Below are 22,263 nucleotides of genomic sequence, written 5' to 3' on the forward strand. Positions count from 1 at the left end.
CCAACTAAACATTGCAAGCCCCCTGCGTTTCCTCAGAAATCCGCCTATATACAGATCAGTGCTCAAATGACACGAGAGCCAGAGGAAGTCCGTGTTCTGAATCAGCTGAAATTCTCGCAGACCCCTGTTGAATACACAATACAGAACACATCAAAAGGAGAACGGGAAACTCAGGGTATATTGCTCTACAGTTTTCTCTCTCTACGAATTCTGAGTTACCAGGCCGGACGGAGCCCACTGATATAATTTTGCCCCCCCCCAGCGGCCTCTAGCGTCTGGGAGGATGCCTTACATCCCCGGGCAGGCGCAAAGGCCACGTGACTCGAGTTCCGCCGCCGCCATTTTGTAAGGACGTCGGAAGGAAGCGTCTTCCTAGCCCGCCCACCCACCCCCGATTAAGCAGCGTTTGCGTCCGGTGCTACGTGCGCGCGCGAGGAGTGGGGGCAGTTGATGCGTGCGCAGAGCGGGGGGTGGGGGCTGGGAAGGGAGCTGGCGAGAGCGGCCTTGGCGGCGGTGGAGGCGCTGCTCTTGTCGTGATGCACCGCTCCAGCAGCAGCCGTTCGAGCAAGCCGTCTTCCAGCCGGTCCAAAGCCAGCGGATCCAGCTCCAGTTCGGCTCGAGGCCGCAGCTCGCACCGCTCGCGCTCGCGCTCCCGGTCTCCGCGGAGCCGCCGCCGGCACCGCTCGCCCTCCAGCGGACGCTCTTCGCGCCGGTCGCCGCCTTCGCGCCGCAGTAGTCGGGTACGCTCTGCCCGTGGCGGCGGAGGCTGAGGGGGTTGCGGGTTGGGGAATTGGCCCAGCCTCAGCGAATTTAAGACGCCTCCGAGAGCCAGTGTGGTGTAGTGCTTAAGAGCGGTGGACTTGTAATCTGGTGAACCGGGTTCACTTCCCCACTCCTCCACATGCAGCTGCTGGGTGACCTTGGGCCAGTCACACTTCTCTGAAGTCTCTCAGCCCCACTCACTTCACAGAGTGTTTGTTGTGGGGGAGGAAGGGAAAGGAGAATGTTAGCCGCTTTGCGACTCCTTAGGGTAATGATAAAGCGGGATATCAAATCCAAACTCTTCTTCTTCCGCCTCCCCAGCGTCCAGGGGTAACGGCCGCCCGCTTGCCTCAGTACAGTGGTACCTTGGGTTACATACTCTTCAGGTTACATACACTTCAGGTTACAGACTCCGCTAACCCAGAAATAGTGCTTCAGGTTAAGAACTTGGCTTCAGGATGAGAACAGAAATCGTGCTGTGGCGGCGCAGCGGAAGCAGGAGGCCCCAACCTAAAGTGGTGCTTCAGGTTAAGTACAGTTTCAGGTTAAGAACCGATCTCTGGAACGAATTAAGTACTTAACCCGAGGTACCACTGTACCTTCCCCAAGGAGCATCCTCCATCTCTCGCACCTAACTGCCACTTACTGGAAAGCCAGCCATTTTCCTGCCCCCAACTTAGTTATATATAACATCATGGCCCACATTTCTGGGCATGCGCCCAGCAACCTTGAGCATCCCTAAGCAATCTTACCTGCGATCCCAGCCTTGGCTCTGTGGTGATGTGAAGGAGGTCAAAAGGCTTAATGACAGCTGGAGGGGAAGCTTTGCCTCAAAGTAGAGAAACATAAAATGTGCAACAGCCCTGTGTATCCTACATCTGAGAGGAAATCACCTTGGATTTAAAAGGACTTCTGAGTAGGCCCGTCTCAAGTTGAGCTGCACGCTCCTTTCGTTCCTTCATTTCTACACGAAGGAAAGTGGCCGGTGATTTTTGCCCGCACACAAAATACGCTTAACAGGTAGACTTGGCTTGTGGTGGGGAGGAGCCTAGGTTTATTTTTACCAAAAGTTTGTGGATTGTTGAATGAATTTGAAAAGTAGGATGGCTGCTAAGGTATATTGGGCGCCTAAAACCTGGTTGGATTACTTGAAAATTATTTCAACCAAAATCAACACAGCTAATGGATAGTCATAGTTAGGATCAAACTGAATTTCAGAGAAGATTAGCCTTTGGAAGTGATTGTGCTTCACTTTTCATATTTGTCAATAACCAAATACTTAAAGATCTTAAAGGCTGGGGGAGAGATGAGGAAGAAAAGAGGCTTCATTTGGATGATTAATGAGCTGAGATATGCATCAATTTACTGAACCCGTATGCAATCTCTTTGGTCCCCTGCCCCCTTTGTTCAAGTGGGAAACATGCCAGGAAACCAGTTAACCATAGTTATTCTGTTAACAAATAATTGGAAAGCTAGTCAATGGCTTCCAAGGAGGCTAGAAAATGAAGCCATTGAAATAAAATTTGCTTCCAGTTCCTGTCTTGTTTGGAAGCCAGTGTTTGGATGTAACAGTACACTGCTGTTAGTTTTGATGCCTGGCTTTGGGAACAGGGAGCTGAGCAAGCTGCATGTGGATTTGTGACTCTGCACATATCTTGGCTTAATAAACTGAGATTTGATTATCTAGATAGCAGGAGGAAGCAGAGTGAGGAGATAAATGCTTCCAAGAGCTAAGTTCACCTATCTAAAAATGTCTATTAGAACTTGGAAGTGCCCTATTAGACTGATGGGCTATCCCCCTGTTCCATTACTAATTAATTTTAAGAAACAACCCATTCCTAGAATTGACCGCTTTTCTGTGAAAAATGGGGGTGGACAGTGGTTTTTTGGTGGTTTATGTCACTGGCAATAAATTGGGAGGCTTCTTATTCTTCTAAATGGTACAATTGTCAATTTAGTTGCATTGTCTCATTACATTGTTGGTGTACATATTATCAGATGTCTTCACTGCACATAAACATTAGATGCATGTAGTGTTTTTCAAATCCACATCAATTGTAGTAAAATTTGCATACTTCATTAATATTGGCTTATTTCTTAAATAGCATCATGAACCCCCTGCCCCATAGTAACTTACTTGGCCATAAGAATTCTGATGTCTTGTTATTTTAATTGTAGAGACGCTCTCCAGGCAAGCGCTCTCACTCTCCGGGCAAGCGCTCTCATTCTCCGGGCAAGCGCTCTCACTCTCCGGGCAAGCGCTCTCATTCTCCGGGCAAGCGCTCTCACTCTCCGGGCAAGCGCTCTCACTCTCCGGGCAAGCGCTCTCACTCTCCAGGCAAGCGCTCTCACTCTCCGGGCAAGCACTCTCACTCTCCAGACAAACGCTCTCCAAGTTTGAGTGATGGGAACAGGTAAGGCTTCTCTGAAGGCCAGTCTCTCATAATTAACCTTGGTCATCTTTCTTGGTACTTGTCCCATGGGTAATATAAAACCCCACAACCTGATTGTAAGACGTTGTGGGAAATGTATAGGACATGTTGGGAATCTCACATATAGGACAGACATAGTTAGCTCTCTTATTGACATATTTTTAATACCTCCCTTGGTATGGATTTAAAATATTAGGAATTAAAGAGAGGTATTGAAAACATGTCTCCGTTTAATTTCATACAGTCTTTTTATAAATAAGAGCAGGATGGAGATGGATAAAAAGTACATAGCTCAGTTTTGAAAACCTTTTGTTTCATTGAAATCATTAGTTTTTACATCTACTTCTTTGAATTTTTCTGACAGTTTTGTCTTCAGTGGATTCTGAGGAAGCCGTGAAAGTAGATGTGGAACTGAAACAGCTTCTTTTCTAAAAATGAACCCCAGTTGAAAAACAAAATGATGAAACACCCTTTTAGTAAATTTCTTGTTACCTCATGACAATTTAGCTGCTATTTTAAACTCACATGTTCCTGCAGGTACAGAAACTGTGTGAAGACCTATATTATAATTTGCTTTCACTGCCCAAACATCCTGTTTTCCTAATCCATTTTTAGGGGTGACATTTCTTCAGATCCCCAACAGCAGGTTTCTATTTAGAATAGGGTTATATACCCAGACATGTACATGAAAAAGGGTATATTTAGGAAAGATAATTGCATGAATGACGGAAGTTGTAAAACACTTTCACACTGAATAATGAAACTTCCCCGTTGCTTTTACTTCTAGAGCCACTTCTAGAAGTAGAAGCAACGGGGAAGTTTCATTGTTCAGTGTGAAAGTGTTAAAGCTATATCAACACTAGAATAAGGAAAACCCAAATTGGACCCACAAGAAAATGTTGCCACATAGAGTGCTGCTGATCAGGGTTCTCTCAGTTATTCCATTCCATTCCTCTTCGCTCCCCCACCAGTGTCCTGTGCTTTTGCCCGCAACACTCACCCAATATTCCATGTTGACAGAGCTTACTCAGTTTTCCTTGGGCTGGTTATTTCCTTATGTCTCTCCTTAGAGTTTTTGAAAATATTTTTTGTGCATCTGCAAATGTTGGGATTTCCCTGAGCCAAAATATAGCCACCTCTTAATGTTTGGGTGGTCATTTTGGCTACAGAAGATCCATTATTAATTTGCTGTTAGTATGTAGAATATGGAAGTATAACAGCAGAGATAATTCAGTGTGCAATTTAAGGGTTAATTATGTTGTCTATAAGTCATCTAGACAAGAGGGGGTAGTAGCTGTTTTGGTAAGCCGTCCAGCTGTGAGTGAATTTTCTTGTGGCTGTTTCATTGAATCTAAGACTTCTGTCAACAAGGCCTGTCGAAAGGCAAAACTTCTTTCTTTCAGCTGGGCAGGGCTGTCTTACCCATAGGCGTTAGGGGTGCAGGGCACCCGGGTGCCAGGCTCTCAGGGGCGCCAGGCTGAGAGTCGGGGGCTCGAGAGTTGAGTCCAGGAAGAGCCCGCCCGTCGGTTGGACCGCTGCAGTGGGCTCTTCCGGGAGCCAGAGAGCAAGCAAGCAGGTGGGTGGGCAAGCAGACAGACACGCGAGGAGGAGGAGGAGGACAAGAGACAGCGGCAACAGCAGCGACAGAAAAGGCGGCAAGCAGCATTCTCCTCAGCATGCCTTTCCCTCCTCGGCTTTAGCGGTGTCCCTTCGCTCTTCCGACGCTGGAAGCAGCAGCAGCAGGCAAGCAGCCCCTCCTCATGCTGCCCTGGGTGGTAGAAGGGACAGGTGGGCCAAAGGGTTGCCGCCGCTCACCTTTCCTGTGCGTTTCTCCACTTTGGTCCGACTTTGGGACTCGAAGTGCGCTGCCGGCAGCTCCCTGAGAGAGAGAGAGAGAGAGAGAGAGAAAGAGAAAGAGAGTGAGCGGCTTCGCCTCTTTTTGCCAACCAGGTGCCTGACAACTCTGGGGAACCTTTCCTTTAAAAAGGTCAGCAACTTTGGGGTTCCCCCCAAAAAAGGTTAACAACTCTGGGCAACTTTGGGGGGGCGCCGGGCGGATCTTTGCACCCCTGCGCCGCATATGCTTAAGACAGCCCTGTACTGGAGTTTGGTTTGTTCAATAAACTTTGGCTAGTATTTTATTGCTGGGCACATTGCTCAGTGTCTCTTCTAACAGGGTACTGCTAAAGTGATTTTAACTCTGTCATGGTGATAAGAACAATGCAAATTACCGTATTTTTCGCACTATAGGACGCACACCGGACTATAGGACGCACCTTGTTTTAGAGGGGGGAGAACAAGGAAAAAAAATTCTCCCCCTCTCTGCCCAGTGCCCCTTCAGCGAAGCGGCAGGAGGTGCTGCGCAGAGAGGGGGAGAATTTCCCCCCTCTTGTTTCCCCCCTCTAAAACAAGGTGCCGTTTAAGGTGCATTCATTCGCCTTCAGGCGGCTACCTCGGAAGCCTGGAGAGCGAGAGGGGTCGGTGCGCACCGACCCCTCTCACTCTCCAGGCTTCAGGTTCCTTTCGACCTGCTCTTTGGGGCTGGCGGGGGGAAGCCCACCACCAGCCCCAAAGAGCAGGTCGGGAAGCAGCGGAAAGGCGTGCAGCAAAGAGGCTGCTGCCATAGCTACGTGTCACCTCACCAGCTGGGAGAGGGTCGCGGGGCTATGGCTTCTTCGCTCCATAGGACGCACACACATTTCCCCTTCATTTTTGAAGGGGAAAAAGTGCATCCTATAGAGCGAAAAATACGGTATAACTTTTTTTCAACTGATAGCTTGATCCTATGAACCGCCCCCCGCCCCCCTTTTTTAAGGGTTTATACTAGCTTGAGCTGGTATAGGTTTGTGTCTTGATGGACAATTTTTTTCAGTTGAATCCAGTTTCCCATTATAGATTTTATTCTCCTGCAGTATTAGAAAATTAGATATATATGCTAGGTTCCCAAATGGTTCCTTAAACCAAGGTTGCTGTCGTCAAAATGGAATGCCTAGTTTCCATTTTGGGGCAGGACAGCTCCAGTCTTAGTTTTCAAATGATGGACTGTCCATGATTGATTCTGAGTTAAACTTCTGACTACCTTGAGCTAGGTTAAGAGCTTTGAGAACTGGAAGAAGAAAAGTCACTTGATCCAGGGATAGTCCACATACATATATATTGACCTAAATTTAACTCTTTTTCTTAATGGTGACTGTTCCTGCTCAGGCTGCACAGAAAAAGCAATTTGGTTCCAGAAATTCATTCCGATTGTGCAGATAAAATGTAACTGATAAAATTTTACAGGGTATTAGTGGGATATTAGTGTGTGAAAACAGTCCAGATCCAGTGATCCCCAGATGGTGATGTCGGGTGCCATCCTGGTGCCCAGGCATCTTCACTTGGTTGCAAGTGGTCAAAAGCCAGGGGCAAAATGCGCCTGGTGCCTGGCTAATTTTGAACACTGCTTTGAACTGATAAGGAAGTTGTCTTCCATATTTTGATATTTTGCTTCATACTGTTTTTGACATGTTAGGTGCATGAAGATCTCTTCACAATTATTGTTGGGAAAGTGTTCAGCAGGCTGAGTGTGATGAACACATGTATTTAGGTTCAATGCTTTCAGCAATCCTCATTTAAAAACATGCATGGGAGTTATTTTCAGTAGTAATTCTGAGGGGTTTTTTTGTTTTTTTGCTAAAGTAACATGCAGAAAACAGTATGTGAAGGAAATTATTTGAGGAGTGGAGGGTGAGAAACATTGCTGAATTTGGAACTATAATATTGTTGCTGATGAAAGGGGGAATTCTACTACTGTAAAACATACCAAAATGTTCTGTTGCTTACTTTCCCCCAAGATAGCCAGCAAGACATTTGTGTTCTTTTTTTTTATGAGACCATCTAAAAAAGCTAAACACAACCCTAAATGTGTGTTGTTCAAATCCACCATAAAATAATTGAAGTATGCAGGCCTTCTGTATAAGATAAATAGACAAACCAGAACCTGAGTGCTCTCAAGTTTGGGCTTCTGTTCCTTCTGTTCCTGTTGCATGTCTCCTATGCTCATAAATAACAAGACTTCTGAAATGAATTATTTCGCTCACTGCAGCATAGTTTGGACTGTCAAGGGATGAAGTTAATGCTGAGTATATAAAATCTTCAGAACCAGCCATCTTGGGTTTAAGGCAAGAAGTATTGAGTTGTCATACAAAGGGCACTTTATGCCAGCTGGAGTTCAGGGGGGGTTATTCCAAGTTGCTGATTTTGTTCTGTACCTCTCTTATTAGGGATGACTTGGCTGATGGTCCAATATTTAGCAGTGGCCTTCCACGCCCTCAAAGCATTGAGCGGTATTCCTTGAGCAAGGAAACTCCTTCTTCACCTTTCAATACAGGACAAGATGAGGATTATCGCTTTAGAGACGATTTCCTCCATCAATCAGACTATAGCACCAGCTATAACCATCTACAATATCTCCCAAGGGAAACGGAAAGGTATAGAATGCTACTTGGGAAGCCATCAGAGGATACAGGGCAAGACCTAGAACTTCCTAAACATGACAGAGATGACAGACTGCTTAAGATAGACATAGAGCCTGAGGATTTCTTATCTGGGACGTGGAACTTCAGCAAACAAGATCCTAGTAAGAGCCCAAGCCTGCCATTTCACGATGTGGATTTACGTGTACTTGAATATGCTGGGAGAAAAAGCAAAGAGGAGGAGCTGAGCAGAAATTGCGGTCAAGACCCTGAACATAAATATATTTATAGACCTAATGAAATAACAGCAATGCCCAAAAAATCTATTCTGAAGAAACACAGGGATGATCCTTCGGTGCAGGTTTGGCATGTATTTCTCTCTCTGGTTAAACTGTCCTTTACACTTTTTACTGCTCTTTTATTGAATCTTACATTTTATTATTTAACTTAATCTCTGTTAATTCTGGAACAAATACCCTCAGAATAATATCCAGGCTTCCCTCACAGTTGTGGAGTTTGTTTGGTATAACTTGTAGAATAATCAGCATATTGGATCCCATTTTTCTTGGAATGAGGACATTTTACTAGTTTTGGTATTTAGAGCATCCCACTTCATGCGCAATTCTACCTTTCAAAAGTTTTCATTCAGCTTATTCATATAGCTTTAAAATTCACACACAATCAAAATCCTTACTTATTTAAAAAAACCCTAAGCTTTCCAGAAACAGATTTCCAGGTAGTATACATAGGAATTTAAATACAGGCAATTCCCTGTTAGTGTGGGGGTTGCTTTCCAGGTAATTGTGCATGTCAGCAATTGTGCTTAAGCCCATTTTGCTCCCTTCCAAAGCTGAAAGCAGCGCATGTCTTGGTGGTCACATGTCAGGTAGACAGGTGCAAGGTGCCCCCTGTACTACAATCTAAAACAACCAAGAATACAATAAAGTTGAGAATGGCAGAACTATTCAGCTAGATAATATAACAATTTGCAGTGGCTGGGTGACAAAAACATTTTTACCTGGTTCGAGCACCAGATTCACTATCCTTGGTAGTACCTTCTGTAGCTGTGATGCTATCACACAGAAGAGCCTCCCACTTGTATATGTGTAATGTTTTTCTCCTATAGATAGAACCTGCGGCAAGGTGCCAGAAATATTTTAACACCTTGACATCTGAAGGCAGCCCTGTATAGGAAAGCTTTTTAAGGTTTAATTTTTTACTATGTTTATATATATATGCTGGAAGATGCCCAGAGTGGCTGAGATACAAATAATAAATTATTATTGTTATTGTTGTTATTATTAATCTGGACATGATGGGGTTTTTTTACCTCTACAGTAGAAAAATCAGAATAGCCAAGACCACCAAATTAAGGTGGTTTTTGGAATGGTACATCTGGGATTTGTTTTGAACCATTTAATGGCACTTGCAATGGGTTGAATGCAAACAAAATAAGGGTACTATTATTAACATCTGTGTGTAGGCTGAAATTGAAGAGTTGGCAATTTATGCAGTACATTTACCATGTTGTGCATTTTTTTAACCTGCTTGAACCTAATACAAGAATCTTAATACTAGAATTACCTAGTTGGATTGGACTGCAAACATTCTCTCAAACTGGTATGGAATGCTCTGAACAGGTGACATTTCATACTATCATGACTGGATTGTTTTTCTGTTGTGTAGCTGTGGAGAGAGAGCACCTTGGCAGGTGGTTCCAATACTAAATACTGTAAATAAATAATGCTTTTCAAAACCGTGCCAACTATGATGTGGCAAGTACCTTTTTGGCATCCTGCTCTCTCTATCTCAGGGTTTCATCATATGAAAAAATCAGTTCGTTTCTCATAATAGTAACAATATGCCTGTGGGAATTATCTTTTTGTAGCTGCCATAACCAAAGCTGCACATAATGCTTGCTTGTGAATGTTTTGGTGCAAAAACACTTTGGGTTTGGTGGAAAATATTGATTTCAAATCTCCAAAGGTATTGTTTTACATATGTTTGTCCCTGTCCACAGCCACTGTGTTGCTCCTCAGTTACTCATTTGACATGGTTTTTCTTCTCCTCTATTATTGCTGTGTAATCTCAGTAAATCAGGCATCGCAGAATGATTCTCAGGGTACTGCATAGCCCCTCAGCTTTGTCTAAATGACAGTGTTATTCAGGGCAAACAAAGCCCTCTCGTTGCCCTCACTGTGAACGAGGGTTGGCTTGAGTAGGGGCAAGAATTGCACAGCTATTACCAAGGTATCAAGCTGACAAATCTTACCTCGCTGTACTGGCAGTTTTATAGCTCATTAGATCAGTGTTGCAAGCCAGGGTTGGCCTTTAGTGGGGGATAATTGGTCACTTTCTCTTCCAGTGCCCTATTAAAGACGATCAGGCAGGAGTGTTGATTGTCGGCAGTGAAAGTGACATGACAAAAGTGTATAAAATTATGCACAGCATGGAGAAAGGAGCTAGAGAAAAGTTTTCTCTTTCTCATAATACTAGAACTTATGGACATCCAAGGAAGCTGAATGTTGGAAGATTCAAGACAGACAAAAGGAAGTACTTCTTCACACTGCACATAGTTTAACTGTGGAATTCCTGTCCGCAAGAGGCAGTAATAGCCACTAACTTGGGTGGCTTTAAAAGAGCCTGGCAAATTCACAGAGGTTATGGCTATCAGTGGCTGCTAACCCTGATGGATATGCTCTGCCTTCACTGTTGTGTTGAAGGTGGTATGCTTCAGAATACCAGTTGCTGGAAACTGTAGGTGGGGAGAGGGCTGTTGCTCTCAGCTCTTGCTTGTGGGCTTCCCTTGGGCTTCTAGTTGGCCACTATGAGAACAGGATTCTGGGCTAGGTGGGCCACTGGCTGGATCCAGCAGACTGTTCTCACATTCTTAAAGTATGGCCCATCCCTAATCAAAATGGCCATCTTATGCAGATGTAACAGTGTGGTATTTAGGAACTATTTTGTCTCTTTCAATTCCATTTTTATCTTTGTCTTACAGTTTTTGTTAGTGTTATGAACTACTGACTATAAACCCTTTATATTAAAGTTATGTCTGTCTTAATAGATTGGGAAAGTGATTAGCCTCCTTGCAAAATGTAGTAACAAATGGCAATTTCTTTCTTTTTAGCCTGAAGTCTTTTCTAGCAGTTCTGCCTCTCTCAAAGAGCCCCCTCTTCTTTCAGATGATCTTCCTTTTCCCCAGAGAACCAACAGCATTGCTCCTTTTTCAACTGAGGAGGTGAAATTCCTCAAACAGTTCAATAAAAATGCAGATGTAGAACCTGCAAATACAACATCTGAAGGCAATGTGCATAATTGGAAGCTGCATTCTGGCCAAAAACAAAACATTTCCCATTATAAACAGAATTTTGGGAGCTTTTTGAATCAGAGAGAGTGTCATGAGTCCACATCAGAGCATGAAGACCAGCACAGTTACTTCTTGCTTCCCCATGAAAGAGCCAGCCAGGAAGGGAATGGCTTTTCACACATTCTGAGTATGAAAGCAGATTCTACCAGCACTCAAGAAAAGAGAAGGAACAGCCTCGTTGATGATGTTGAGGCTGAAGAGAAGTTTCTTTATGGTGATAATGGGGATGACTCAATTTTTATTCAAAGGATAACATTGAGTGGTGATAAAGAACATGGAAGGAAGAAAATGAACTCTCCTCCTGCTAGTCTGTCTGTAAAATCAGACACTTTAGAAGAATCCAGACCAGAGCATGAGAAAATTTATGACTTGCTCAAAACTATTGGTCTTGACATTGGGGTGGCTGAAATTGGTAAGCTTGCTGCCCGCACTCAGGAACGCCTCCATGGGAAGAAAGCACCTCGTTCTCCTGATCGTCGTTCAGTGGCTTCTCATAAACCTAGGAAAGAATCTAGGGAGTCTAAGGAAAGGCACTGCAGTAAAAGTGACACTCATTCTCCAGAGTCAAGGTGGAACCACTCTCCCTCTCCTGATTATTTCCCACCATCTAAAGAGATGTCTCCTGCTTCACATTCTAAGCACACTGAAAGCAAAATTGTAAGGCAAGATTATCATTTCCCACAAGAGCAAGCTGTTCCCATGGCATCTCCAATTCCATCTGCCCCACCTTGTCTTCCTCATATGTTTCCTGCTCCCATATATCCCCAGTATAGTGTTCCATTCTATTTACCATTCGGTGCAACTCAACTGCCACAAAACTATCCACCTCCCACAATGCCCCCTCCTGGCTATAATCCATATGGACAGTATTTCTCTTATGCAGCTTCTGGCTGGGCCCCGTATGCTCCTCCCCAGCAGGCTGCTCCTGAATTTCCAAATGCACCTGAGTATGGTACTCCAACAGTGCCACCAAATCATTCAGTTTCCAACGTCAGAGTTATTCAGACAATTTCCACAACACGAAGGACTTGTGATATCAAAAGAAAGACATCTATGATTGTTCAAACCCCTTTCTCTGCTCCTCATTCCAAATTGCTCCCTCAGCCTACCCCCAAAGGCGCTAAGGAAAAAATACCTGATGATAGAAATCGAGCTGTTCAGAAACAAAAGGTGAGAATGTTTATCTTACAAGCAGATGTATCTTCCTCCCCCCTTCTACCACATTTCCTTTTCCACATAGCAGCAATGTAGTTGCTGCTATTGGGAAGTGGATAGTATCCTTATAGACTTACTTCTGAATGCCTTATACTGTAGTTTAAAAATATATACAGTGATACCTCGGGTTACAGACACTTCAGGTTACAGACTTCAGGTTACAGACTCCGCTAACCCAGAAATAGTACCTCGGGTTAAGAACTTTGCTTCAGGATGAGAACATAAATTGTGCAGCAGCGGGAGGCCCCATTAGCTAAAGTGGTACCTCAGGTTAAGAGCAGTTTCAGGTTAAGAACGGACCTCCGGAACGAATTAAGTTCTTAACCCAAGGTACCACTGTAATACTTTTTCTACTGCACATCATTTCCTAACACATAATGAAATATGAAACCAAGTGCAGAATTGAGTCCTTATTTAAGATTACATTCTTGGATTTAAGGTCTTAAACAGTCTCTCTTTAAGGATACAATCTACATGCAGGTCCTGCTATTGGAACACTTGGTAACTGAAATCTCAGCCAAACACGAAGAATTATACCCAAACCTCACTACACAAGCAGCAAATTCAGATACCCAAACAGATGGAGTTTGCCTACTTCATGTTTTGCTGGTCAGCAGCAGCCCTTTTGGGCAGAAACCAGGGAGGGAGGGGGAGAGATCAAACAAATTACGAAATAGAAGTGTTCCCATAGGAAATAATGGAAATCATAAGCTCATTATGTGAACATACGCCTAACAAATGATTTCCTGGGAACGCATTTTGTTCAGAAAGCAGGACCTGCATGCTTTTAAGCTTTAGTAAGTTTTAGTATGTTTCATGTTTAGTGGCATTTAGTATGTTAGGAGCTGGGTGCAATGAATCACAGGCTGAGTTAGCAAGCATAAGATGAAAATATTTACTTTCAGTGATTGTTGTAGTTTTAGTTGTGTTGTAATCCATGGAAAGGGGATTTTTAATACCTTCCTTCCCTTCACAAACCTTTCTAGGTATTGGAGGAAAGAGGGAAATTGAAGGCTGAACAAGAAGCACGACAGAAGAAACTGCATTATCTGACAGTTGAGTTAAACAGACTTACAAAACAGGAAGGTACTGCACTCATTTTATTCTTCCTTTTCCCCTACTATCCTCTAAAGTGGTATGCTGGACATTGCATAATTTGTTTTTATCTCAGGGTATTATCCTAAACTGGGAATTAATTAGGGTGCAACCCAAATCATTGCAAGTAACTGTCTGTTCTTCATACAGTAATGCAAACCCTGCTCCTGTCTTTTGGGTATACCAAAATGGTACCTTATAATTGATTACCCAAAATAATTTTGCATGTATTAATGATTTTCTTATGCTTTCCACTCTACCACTTTGACTGGCTTAGGGGAGATGATGCGCAAGATGCGTAAGGCAAAAGATCCCTTGCTGGTGGAAGTGAACCAACTACGAGAGAAGATAGCAAAGGAAGTTGCTCAGCTGCAGATGCATTATGATGCGGCAGAGAAAAAGCAATCTGAGCTTGATAAGGTAGCTCTGATCTTGGGGATTAACATTTTTAAGAAAGCCTGGAAGCAGCCTTCTGAAAATAAAGACTCATCAGAAAAAGACAAGTCAGAAAATGGAAAAAAATGAGGAGATAACTTGCAACTCAATCCAGGTAAAATAACAGGTGCACTCACCAAGGGAGTTCAGATAATAATTATTTAATTAGTCTGGATATAAATTAGTCTTTTGCCCATGCATGTATCCCCTTTGCTTCTCCCTTTGTATAAGCCAATAAACAAACCAGGAAGTCTTCAATTAACTTCCTATTTTATGAGTCCTATGTTGTGAATTACTGTTTTATGTCTAAAGGAAAGTAAAATAGTTGTTAAGAAGTTTTGTCTCTTGGGCTTTGGTATAAATTAAATGCTGATGCAATATAACAACTCTACCAAATTCACGGAAATAGAAGGTAAGATATCTCTAAATTTTCTAAGCCGCTCAAGGTTAATCCTAAATCATTATCTACAGTTCCCCCCCTCCTTCACAGCTCTGTTGTCAGACTGCAATGATGGGAGAAATTTTTTCACTCCCAGCACTAGGCTGTCAAAACTCAGAAGCCTTTCAGAGGTAGGAGACTTTCACATGTAAAAGGTAGCAGCAGAGAGTTCTCTCCCCCGCACCACCCCTTTTTATAAATAGCTTTTACTGTTGTAGCAAATCAATAGTGGCGTTTTGTTTTGTTTTGTTCATTAAATTTGCATATTGCCCTAAATCTATAGATCTCAGTGTTGTTCACAACATAAAAAACTTGACTAGGGGATAGGAGAGAAATTTGATCAGTTCTCATTGAATGCCGAATCTATCAAATTCTCACTTTCCAAAACAATATGAAAACTGAAACACAACCATCCTTTAAATTTCACCCATACCCAAATTTTGCAATGCAGTTCTCCATCCAAACAACCAAATGCATATATTTAAAAAATGCCTCTGTTGGGGGAAAGTGCATAAAAATTAAGATATTAGTAAAAATAGCGCACACGTGATATTAGAGGAAATTGCAAAAATGTGTCCATTAGTCAGAACTGCATACAAAAATCTCTTAATTAGAAGAAATGCACACTAAAGTGCTGATGTATTATTATTATTATTATTACAGCAAATCTTTGTAGAAACTGCATTTCAGATTAGAAAAATGGGAACAGAGAACCAAAATTGATAGATCCTTCCATCCCAACTCTATCGCCTTATATGCATCTCAGAAAGGATGTTATGTTATGATGTAGCATCCTTCAGTAAACATTGTGAGGAGAAAACATGGCTCCGTACTTCACCCTTCCCTCCAGTGCACTTAGAAGGATTCTAAGTTGTAACTTAAATGTAGGGTGGTATAGCCCCATAGAGAATTCAGAGTACCAGCACTGCTTTGCTTTGCTCTGGCTTTGCTATATCAGCAAATACTTTAAATAGAAAAAGCCCTCTGCTGTAAACCTTTATCCAATTATGTCCCCACCACTGAAAGATCTCAGAAAGACTTGTCAACCCAGATGTAATTCTGTCACCTTCTTTCCCATTTCCTCTTTGACCTCTTCAGTGCTTAAGGCTCATATTAATTCTACTAAATTGGACTTTTACTCAAATTAGCAATGTATATGTGTGCACACATTTTCTCTCTGTTTCTGTGTGCATGGAGGGGGGGGGCTGATCCAGGGGACGAGGAGAGAATCGACCAGCAGGATTATGGGTAGGATGGAAACTATCATAACAGTTTCAAGTACAATAGTTACTATAATATAAATGGTAATGATATAAAATTGTACATAGCAGTACTAGAACATTTAGACCATTCTCATATATCAATAAAGAAGTTGGGAAAGGGATTCTTTAAAAGAAAAACATTGAAACTCCATTGGTTTGTGTTTCAGTTGCCCTTTGGATATTCAAGAACTGACTAATAACAAACTGATCATTTAACATTAACAGAATGCAAAAGGCATATTAAGAGAAGTCTTATTGCAAAGCCCAGTTTTACAAGTGTTATGAGAGCCAAGTGACAGTGAGACATCATTCACATTGTTGCGAGGAATTCGCATCATAGGAGACAAAAGCAATAAAATGTGACTGTTGCAGCCATTCCAAGTATTCATACAATTGTTAATTATGAGTGGCGCTGTGGTCTAAACCACTGATCCTTTTGGGCTTGCTGATCGGAAGGTCAGCGGTTTGAATCCGCCTGACAGAATGAGCTCCCATTGCTCTGTCCCAGCTTCTGCCAACATAGCAGTTTGAAAGCACACCAGTACTAGTAGATAAATAGGTACTGCTGCGACGGGAAGGTAAATAGTGGTTCCATGCGCTCTGGCTTCCATCATGGTGTTCTGTTGCGCCAGAAGTAGTTTAATCATGCTGGCCACATGACCTGGAAAGCTGTCTGTGAACAAATGCCGACTCCCTCGGCTTGAAGTGAGATGAGCGCTGCAACCCCATAGTCACCTTTGACTGGACTTAACTATCCAGGGGTCCTTTACCTTACCATTCTCATTAAGGTGTTTGGGGCTGCAGTCCTATTGTGCTGTTAGTAAAAATAAACATTCTAGAAGCTTTTTATGGCTGAATATCGGGGTAAAAATGCTTAAAATATAAACAAGCATCATAAATATACCAACAAAAAGGATTGGATTTTGCAGTCAGCAAATCTGTATTATATCAACATGTTTGGTACAGAAAGCCTTTTATAATCATTTCAGCTGTTAATGATTCTGCCATTGTGCATTCTAGGACTCTAAATGTATAATTAGAAGTACATGTATAGATTGCTCAGATTGCTACATTATATAATCAGAAAGATACAATTGTAAAATGATCTATTTTAACACTTGCTTAGCCAACAACTGAAATTTTCTAAAACAAATTATTGTGCATAGTGATTTTTGCAATCCTAAAAATTATGTATAGATTTGTGTTTTTTAAAAGATTCATTTTATAGAGGATTTTGTGTACACTCTGGTTTTTCTGCTGATCTGTAACAATCTGGCCACAGAAAAATCCATATCTTGACAGTGAGTTACTCTTATAGGCACCTGTTTCCCACTTTATCTAGCACAATTAAGACTTTAACACATGGTTTCCTGTGCATACAATGTGTAACTATTTGAAACGTGCCAGTTGGATACTGTCAATGTCCACCAAGGAAACTGGCTTCTTCTGGCAACAGGTGTACTGCTGCCAGGCTCAGCATGCCTAGAGGAGCAGCTCAGAAGACAAGAGAGCAGGCAACTGGAACAGCTGAGGAACAAGCTTTTAAAAATCCATTTAGCTTCTGCTTCTACTTACCTGCCAGGCCAATGGAAGCAGTGGAGAGTAGACCTATAGTAAAAAAATGTTTGGAGATTAGCTATAGCTGAGAAAATAACCTATACTGAAAGTAAAGTAAAAAACAGATGCCTTTTATGCCATCTGATGGCCATGCATTTCATATACACGCAGGTCCAATGCCTTCCTCTGATCAAGAAAATAATTTGTTAGGTCAGCATTCATATGACAAAGCTGGTGATTTCCATTACTTCCTATGGGAACATTTTTAATTTGTGATTTGTCCAATCTCAATCCCTCCCTGGTTTATGCCTGAAACTGCCACAGCCAATCAGCAAAACCAAACAAAAGAAAAGCTGATTTGTTCAATCTCTCTTGCTCCCTGATTTGTCTGATCTCTCTCCGTGCCTCCATGGTTTCTGCTTAAAATGGCTGCTGGCAACAAGCAGAGCATGAACAAGTAAGGAAGTGGGCAAGCTCCAGCTGTTCAGATATCTTAATCAGCAGTTTGGGTATAACTGAAATTTTTGATAACAAGTGTTCCAATAGTGGGACCTGTGTGTAATAGTGAAAGGGGTCTACAAAATATGTTATCTGCTTCATCATTACAAATCTAGATGTTGTGACCATGTATACTTCTTGATAGTTGGATACTTCAGTTGGAGAAGATGACCTCATTGCGGACAGATGCTGCCCTGCAACCCTGGAAGAATAACATCAGAGAATCCTGCAGAAAAATGAAAAGAGGGACAAACAGTATAGGGACATGAATACTTACCAGATATCTGGAGAGACTTCGGGGAGGGGTGTTATGATTATGTTTATTTGTCTAGTTATATTTTGTTATATGTATATGAAAACCAATAAAAAGTACTTATAGAAAAAGTGGAGAAAGAGCATTTGATACAGTAGAATGGAGATTTTTCTTTTATGAACTGAAAGTATTTGGTTTTATACTCCAATTCTTAACTTGGTTTTGCTGAAAGATGAGGAAGTGTGACCCTGTTGATTATATTGATGTGCTTCCAGGGGCAAGGCTTTTTGTGAACAAGGACATTGTTTTTCCTTTTGAGACTGTGGAACTAAAAGTTACCATCCATACCATGTCAAACTTTTGTGTTCATTTTATTTGATCACTCTATTTCCAGTCTATACCAGAGAGTGGATCATGCCAAGATGTGTTTGGAACAAAACAATTCACACTTTGCACCACATCCATCATATCTATCACTTCCCGTTTCCACTCATGTGTTTCCTGACCACGAATTCATGTATTTCATAGACCTGCATGTGCTTAAAAAAAATTTAAAAATTGGAATGCTGGTATATCAGAACTTTGACATTCTGATTGGCCACAGTCAGTTCTCCTTTTCCGACTGTACTTCATTTCTAATCACAATAATTTGTATTGTGTGATTGAAAAACAGCCTATGTCTTCTGTACAATGACACATGCACACAATGTAACTGGCAAATACCTCCTTTTACTAAAAGTTGGAACATTTATTATGGTCATTCATTATAAAGTGCTAACAGAATTGCTGGAAACCTTAAATTGCAATTTTTCAAAAAATAAATAGAGCTGCAGAAATTTGTCCATATACACTGTGCAAAGGTCTTTAGTAAAGAGATCTCTGCAACATTATAAAAGTAGTAACATGCCTAGCAGTAATGGAAAGAAACAAAATTGCATGGATAGTGTGATCAGGTGAGAGCAGAAGAGAAGAGCTGTGATTAAAGGATAGCTTTCTGGAATTGTCATTTACCCAAATCAAAACCATAGCCAAATAATTGTAAAGGGTAAAAGAGCAAAGAGGCATCCATACATAAAGTTATGGATGAAAGGAAGAAACATCGTGGTATGTTTGCAAAAGGATGACAAGATGGTGTGGATGCCATGAAAAAACCACAGGAAACAGAGGAAAACATTGCACAATGTCTTGTCTCAAAACACCATTGATGTTTCAGGGGCTTTCAACCATGGCAGCCTTCTGGTTAGGCCCTCTTGAGTTGGAACTGACTCCAGATGGTGGTGTTAGGCAATGATTGCTTGACCCCTTGCCAAATGTGCTTTGGGCTCCTGCAGCATTCTCTCATTTCTCTGATGCCATTATACGTTTAGATAAAAGTACTGGGAAAGGGTTTTGTAATTACAGAGTGAAACAGTTTAATAATTAGAGTGTGTAAATGGAAACTGCAGAGTTTAAAGTACCATAGTCATAAATGATTCTAGCAAGTATATGTAGAACAGATAGAAGACCAAAACATATGGTGTGCTTGGTAATTGAGATGTAACCCATGGATGTGAACCTTGTAGTCTTCCAGATGACGTTAGCCTTGCCATCAGCCCCAGCCAGCATGGGCAATGATCAGAGATTATGAAAGTTGTAGTTCAACATCATCTGGAGGGCTAAATGTTCAGTTTGGGGGGTAGCAGTTGTGCATGAAGGTGTTTGAAGGTATAGGAGACAGAATGGATTGGAGAAATGTGATTGAGAGAAGAGAGCTACTAGCAATTCAAAGGAGGAGTTCAGGTTCTAATGTTTTTTTGAGAGTCCATACTCAAATAAGTAAGAGAGGTCAGTGCCCATATTCTCAAACAACCAAAAGAAGGGCTTCTATTTTCTGGCGATCTAGGATGAAGGCACTTCTAAAGGTGATTATTTTGGACCCCAAGATTGCTCTTCTCTCCATTTTTGCTGCGGATGCCCAGAACCTTACTCAAATGGATCTTCTTATCTGCCTTATTGTGGCAGCACAGCTTACCATTGCTACACACTGGAGAACTTCAAATGCTGACCTGTTTGAAGTGTGGTTTATGCAAGCTTGGGACTTAATTTTAATAGAAAAGGCAACAACAACTTCAAGACCTGAGGAACAATGCTAAATCAAATATACAACATGGTTTTGGTTTTTTGTATGCTTTGACAACAGAACATGACTACAGACCACCTACAGCTCATGAAGATTTATGGAAGGACACTTATTTGACGGGAAATATTTACATGATACTGAATTACTTTGGAATGAGACTGTGCTCTGGTGAGGGTGTGGGTCTTTATATCTTTTCTTATGTTGCTCAAACGGAAAAGAAACAAGTCATTTAAATAAACCCAGAACTTCCTACTTCTTTACCCTGTCCCCAGCATCGACCATGATGATTAGTCTCACTGGAGTCGATTTTCAGTCTCTAGCTCTACTGGCCAGTCAGCTGCAAGGTGTATATGCATGCATCCAGTCAGCAATCACTGTGCTGCTAGGTCCCACCTTGATCTGCAGCTCACAGTTTTTTCAAGCAATTCCTTCTCTTGGAGAATGAGCTTTTAGCAATTTCCATTGAAAATAGCCTGAGAGGACATTCATCCCTCACCCAGAGTTTCCTTGTGATTGGCAACATTAGCCAGTCAGAAGTCATCAGGACACAGCCATTTGCATGGCAGAGAGGTGCTTCTAACTGATGCCCCCAACCAACCCTGTACTTGCTGTGAAACCTCAACTTTCGCTAGTTCTTGTGTGCTGCCCCCTAATTGGGTCCTGACTCAGTCACACCTCCTTGGGCTGTGGTGGAGCAAGAGCAAAGCTGGATTGCTCAGCTACCTCCAGAGAAGCAGGCAGCCAGAGGTATCGCAGCAAGGGGAAAATTCCTCTTGCTTTTACAGTCCAGTCCTCTTTGTAGCCAACCTTTTGAGTTCTCGATCAGGCTGGATGTTACACAAAAAGCGAGGGGACACCGATGAAAAAACAACAATAGCATGTTGCCACTTTCTTTTGTGTCCTTGGATATTTAGTTAAAGTGTTACATGCGTTTAAGAAGTCTCAAAGGAGGGGACATTGGTTTCTTGATCCTCTCCTTGATAATGAATATGTTGGCAGGCACATAATTTGCTGAGCTATTCCTCATTTCTGTAATGGATGTATATATTTTGTTTTGGTGTGCTCAATAAACATAATTTCTGTCTTGGAAAAGACCTGTGTGAGTCATTGAGTAAATCTGTGTTTAGTAAAAGCATGGTTTTACTCAGGAGGTGCATCAAATATGGTAGGAGATTTCACATTAACATGCTGCTGAATCCAATTTTTGCTAGATGAGTGAGCTTTGGAAGGAGATATGCCAGAGGTGTTTGACTTTTAGTTAATCAATAGAGTCAGAGGCAAGATGCAAACGATAATGGAAGGATGTTGCAGAATTACTGTAGACTTTGAGTCTGATACACACTTTCTGAATCTTTATGAGGCTGGAATGGAGTGCCAATCTAGTAGCAATTCAGCTCCAAAATCTTGGGTAGGTTTCTGCACTTGACCAATGGTTGTTTGTCCACCCATGGTGTTAACTTGTTTTGGAAGGTGCTGAGTTGTTCAGTTCACATTTGGGGGGAATAATTTTTGCTGTGAACATAGGGTCTACAGGAGAGCCATGGAACAGAATAGAAGCAAACTGGTCAAGCCAAGTCTGGCTCAGTTCTGTAGCAGGCTTAATTGTCTTTCTGGAGGGCAGCGATCCGTGCAAGAACTGTGAGATCCAGGAAGACTGACAGCTATAGTCCTACGGCAGAAGAATGGACTCCTTTGAGGAGGACATTCAACCCTGTAGTTCTAATTCAACTATGTAGCTAGCAGGAGACAGTGCAAGGTTCCTGCTGGTGCAATAAGTTGACCTGCCTTCCCTTTACCCCCCCCCCAATTGACTTGGAGGTGGGGAGAGTTAGGGAAACTCCCAGAACAGCACACAGAACAGCTCTTTCTGTCAGGCAAACAGAAATGCTTGTGCTGTGTTCTGCCAAAGATGGACAATGATGACTACTAAAGTCGCTCTTTAAACATCTTACAGCTCCATCTATGGTTGGAGAATCACTTTCCCTTTTTGGGCAAACAATGGGTTGAATCCTTATAGGTCGGCACTGAGCTTCCTACTGCCCATAACTGGGCTTGCACGTTGGAAAATATCTGGGAATGCCGGTGACGCTTGGTCACCTGTGCTTGATGTCATCTTCCCATGACCTTGTCTGCAAGGTCAGAACAATCAGAACAAATGGTGGACTATAAAGGGATGTGATGGAGAAGATCTTCACCTGCTACTCTATTCAGCACTGAGTTAATGTGTGGGGATCCTGCTTGCCAGCCCTCCAAAGGACACATGGTCCCATATCTCCCACGCTGTTGGTCAGATAGGCTTTCTAGAATAAGTGCTGATTCTAGCAAGCAGTGATTAACTCTTTCGGATCTCTACAAAGCTGTGCTAGTGTAAC

General features: G+C 42.2%; 1 protein-coding gene across 5 annotated transcripts in view; it reads left to right on the forward strand.

Moving 5' to 3' along the window:
* Positions 1-427: 427 nt before the first annotated feature.
* The window catches only part of LOC309366639 (zinc finger protein 318-like), a 28,630-nt gene continuing 6,794 nt past the window's right edge, over positions 428-22,263 (forward strand). The window contains exons 1-7 of one of the 5 annotated variants that reach the window (XM_081905364.1): positions 428-740; positions 2,941-3,176; positions 7,457-8,009; positions 10,779-12,188; positions 13,220-13,319; positions 13,606-13,878; positions 17,636-20,983. In XM_081905364.1, the coding sequence (XP_081761490.1) occupies positions 537-740; positions 2,941-3,176; positions 7,457-8,009; positions 10,779-12,188; positions 13,220-13,319; positions 13,606-13,853 (2,751 nt within the window). In that variant the 5' untranslated portion in view covers positions 428-536 and the 3' untranslated portion in view covers positions 13,854-13,878; positions 17,636-20,983. Of the gene's footprint in view, positions 741-2,940; positions 3,177-7,456; positions 8,010-10,778; positions 12,189-13,219; positions 13,320-13,605; positions 20,984-22,263 lie in introns of those variants that run through there. The other 4 variants (XM_081905362.1, XR_014166823.1, XM_081905361.1 and 1 more) reach the window with 4 other exon arrangements.

This window comes from Podarcis melisellensis (genome assembly GCF_964234715.1).
Source record: "Podarcis melisellensis genome assembly, chromosome: 3".
Taxonomy (NCBI): Eukaryota; Metazoa; Chordata; class Lepidosauria; order Squamata; family Lacertidae; genus Podarcis; species Podarcis melisellensis.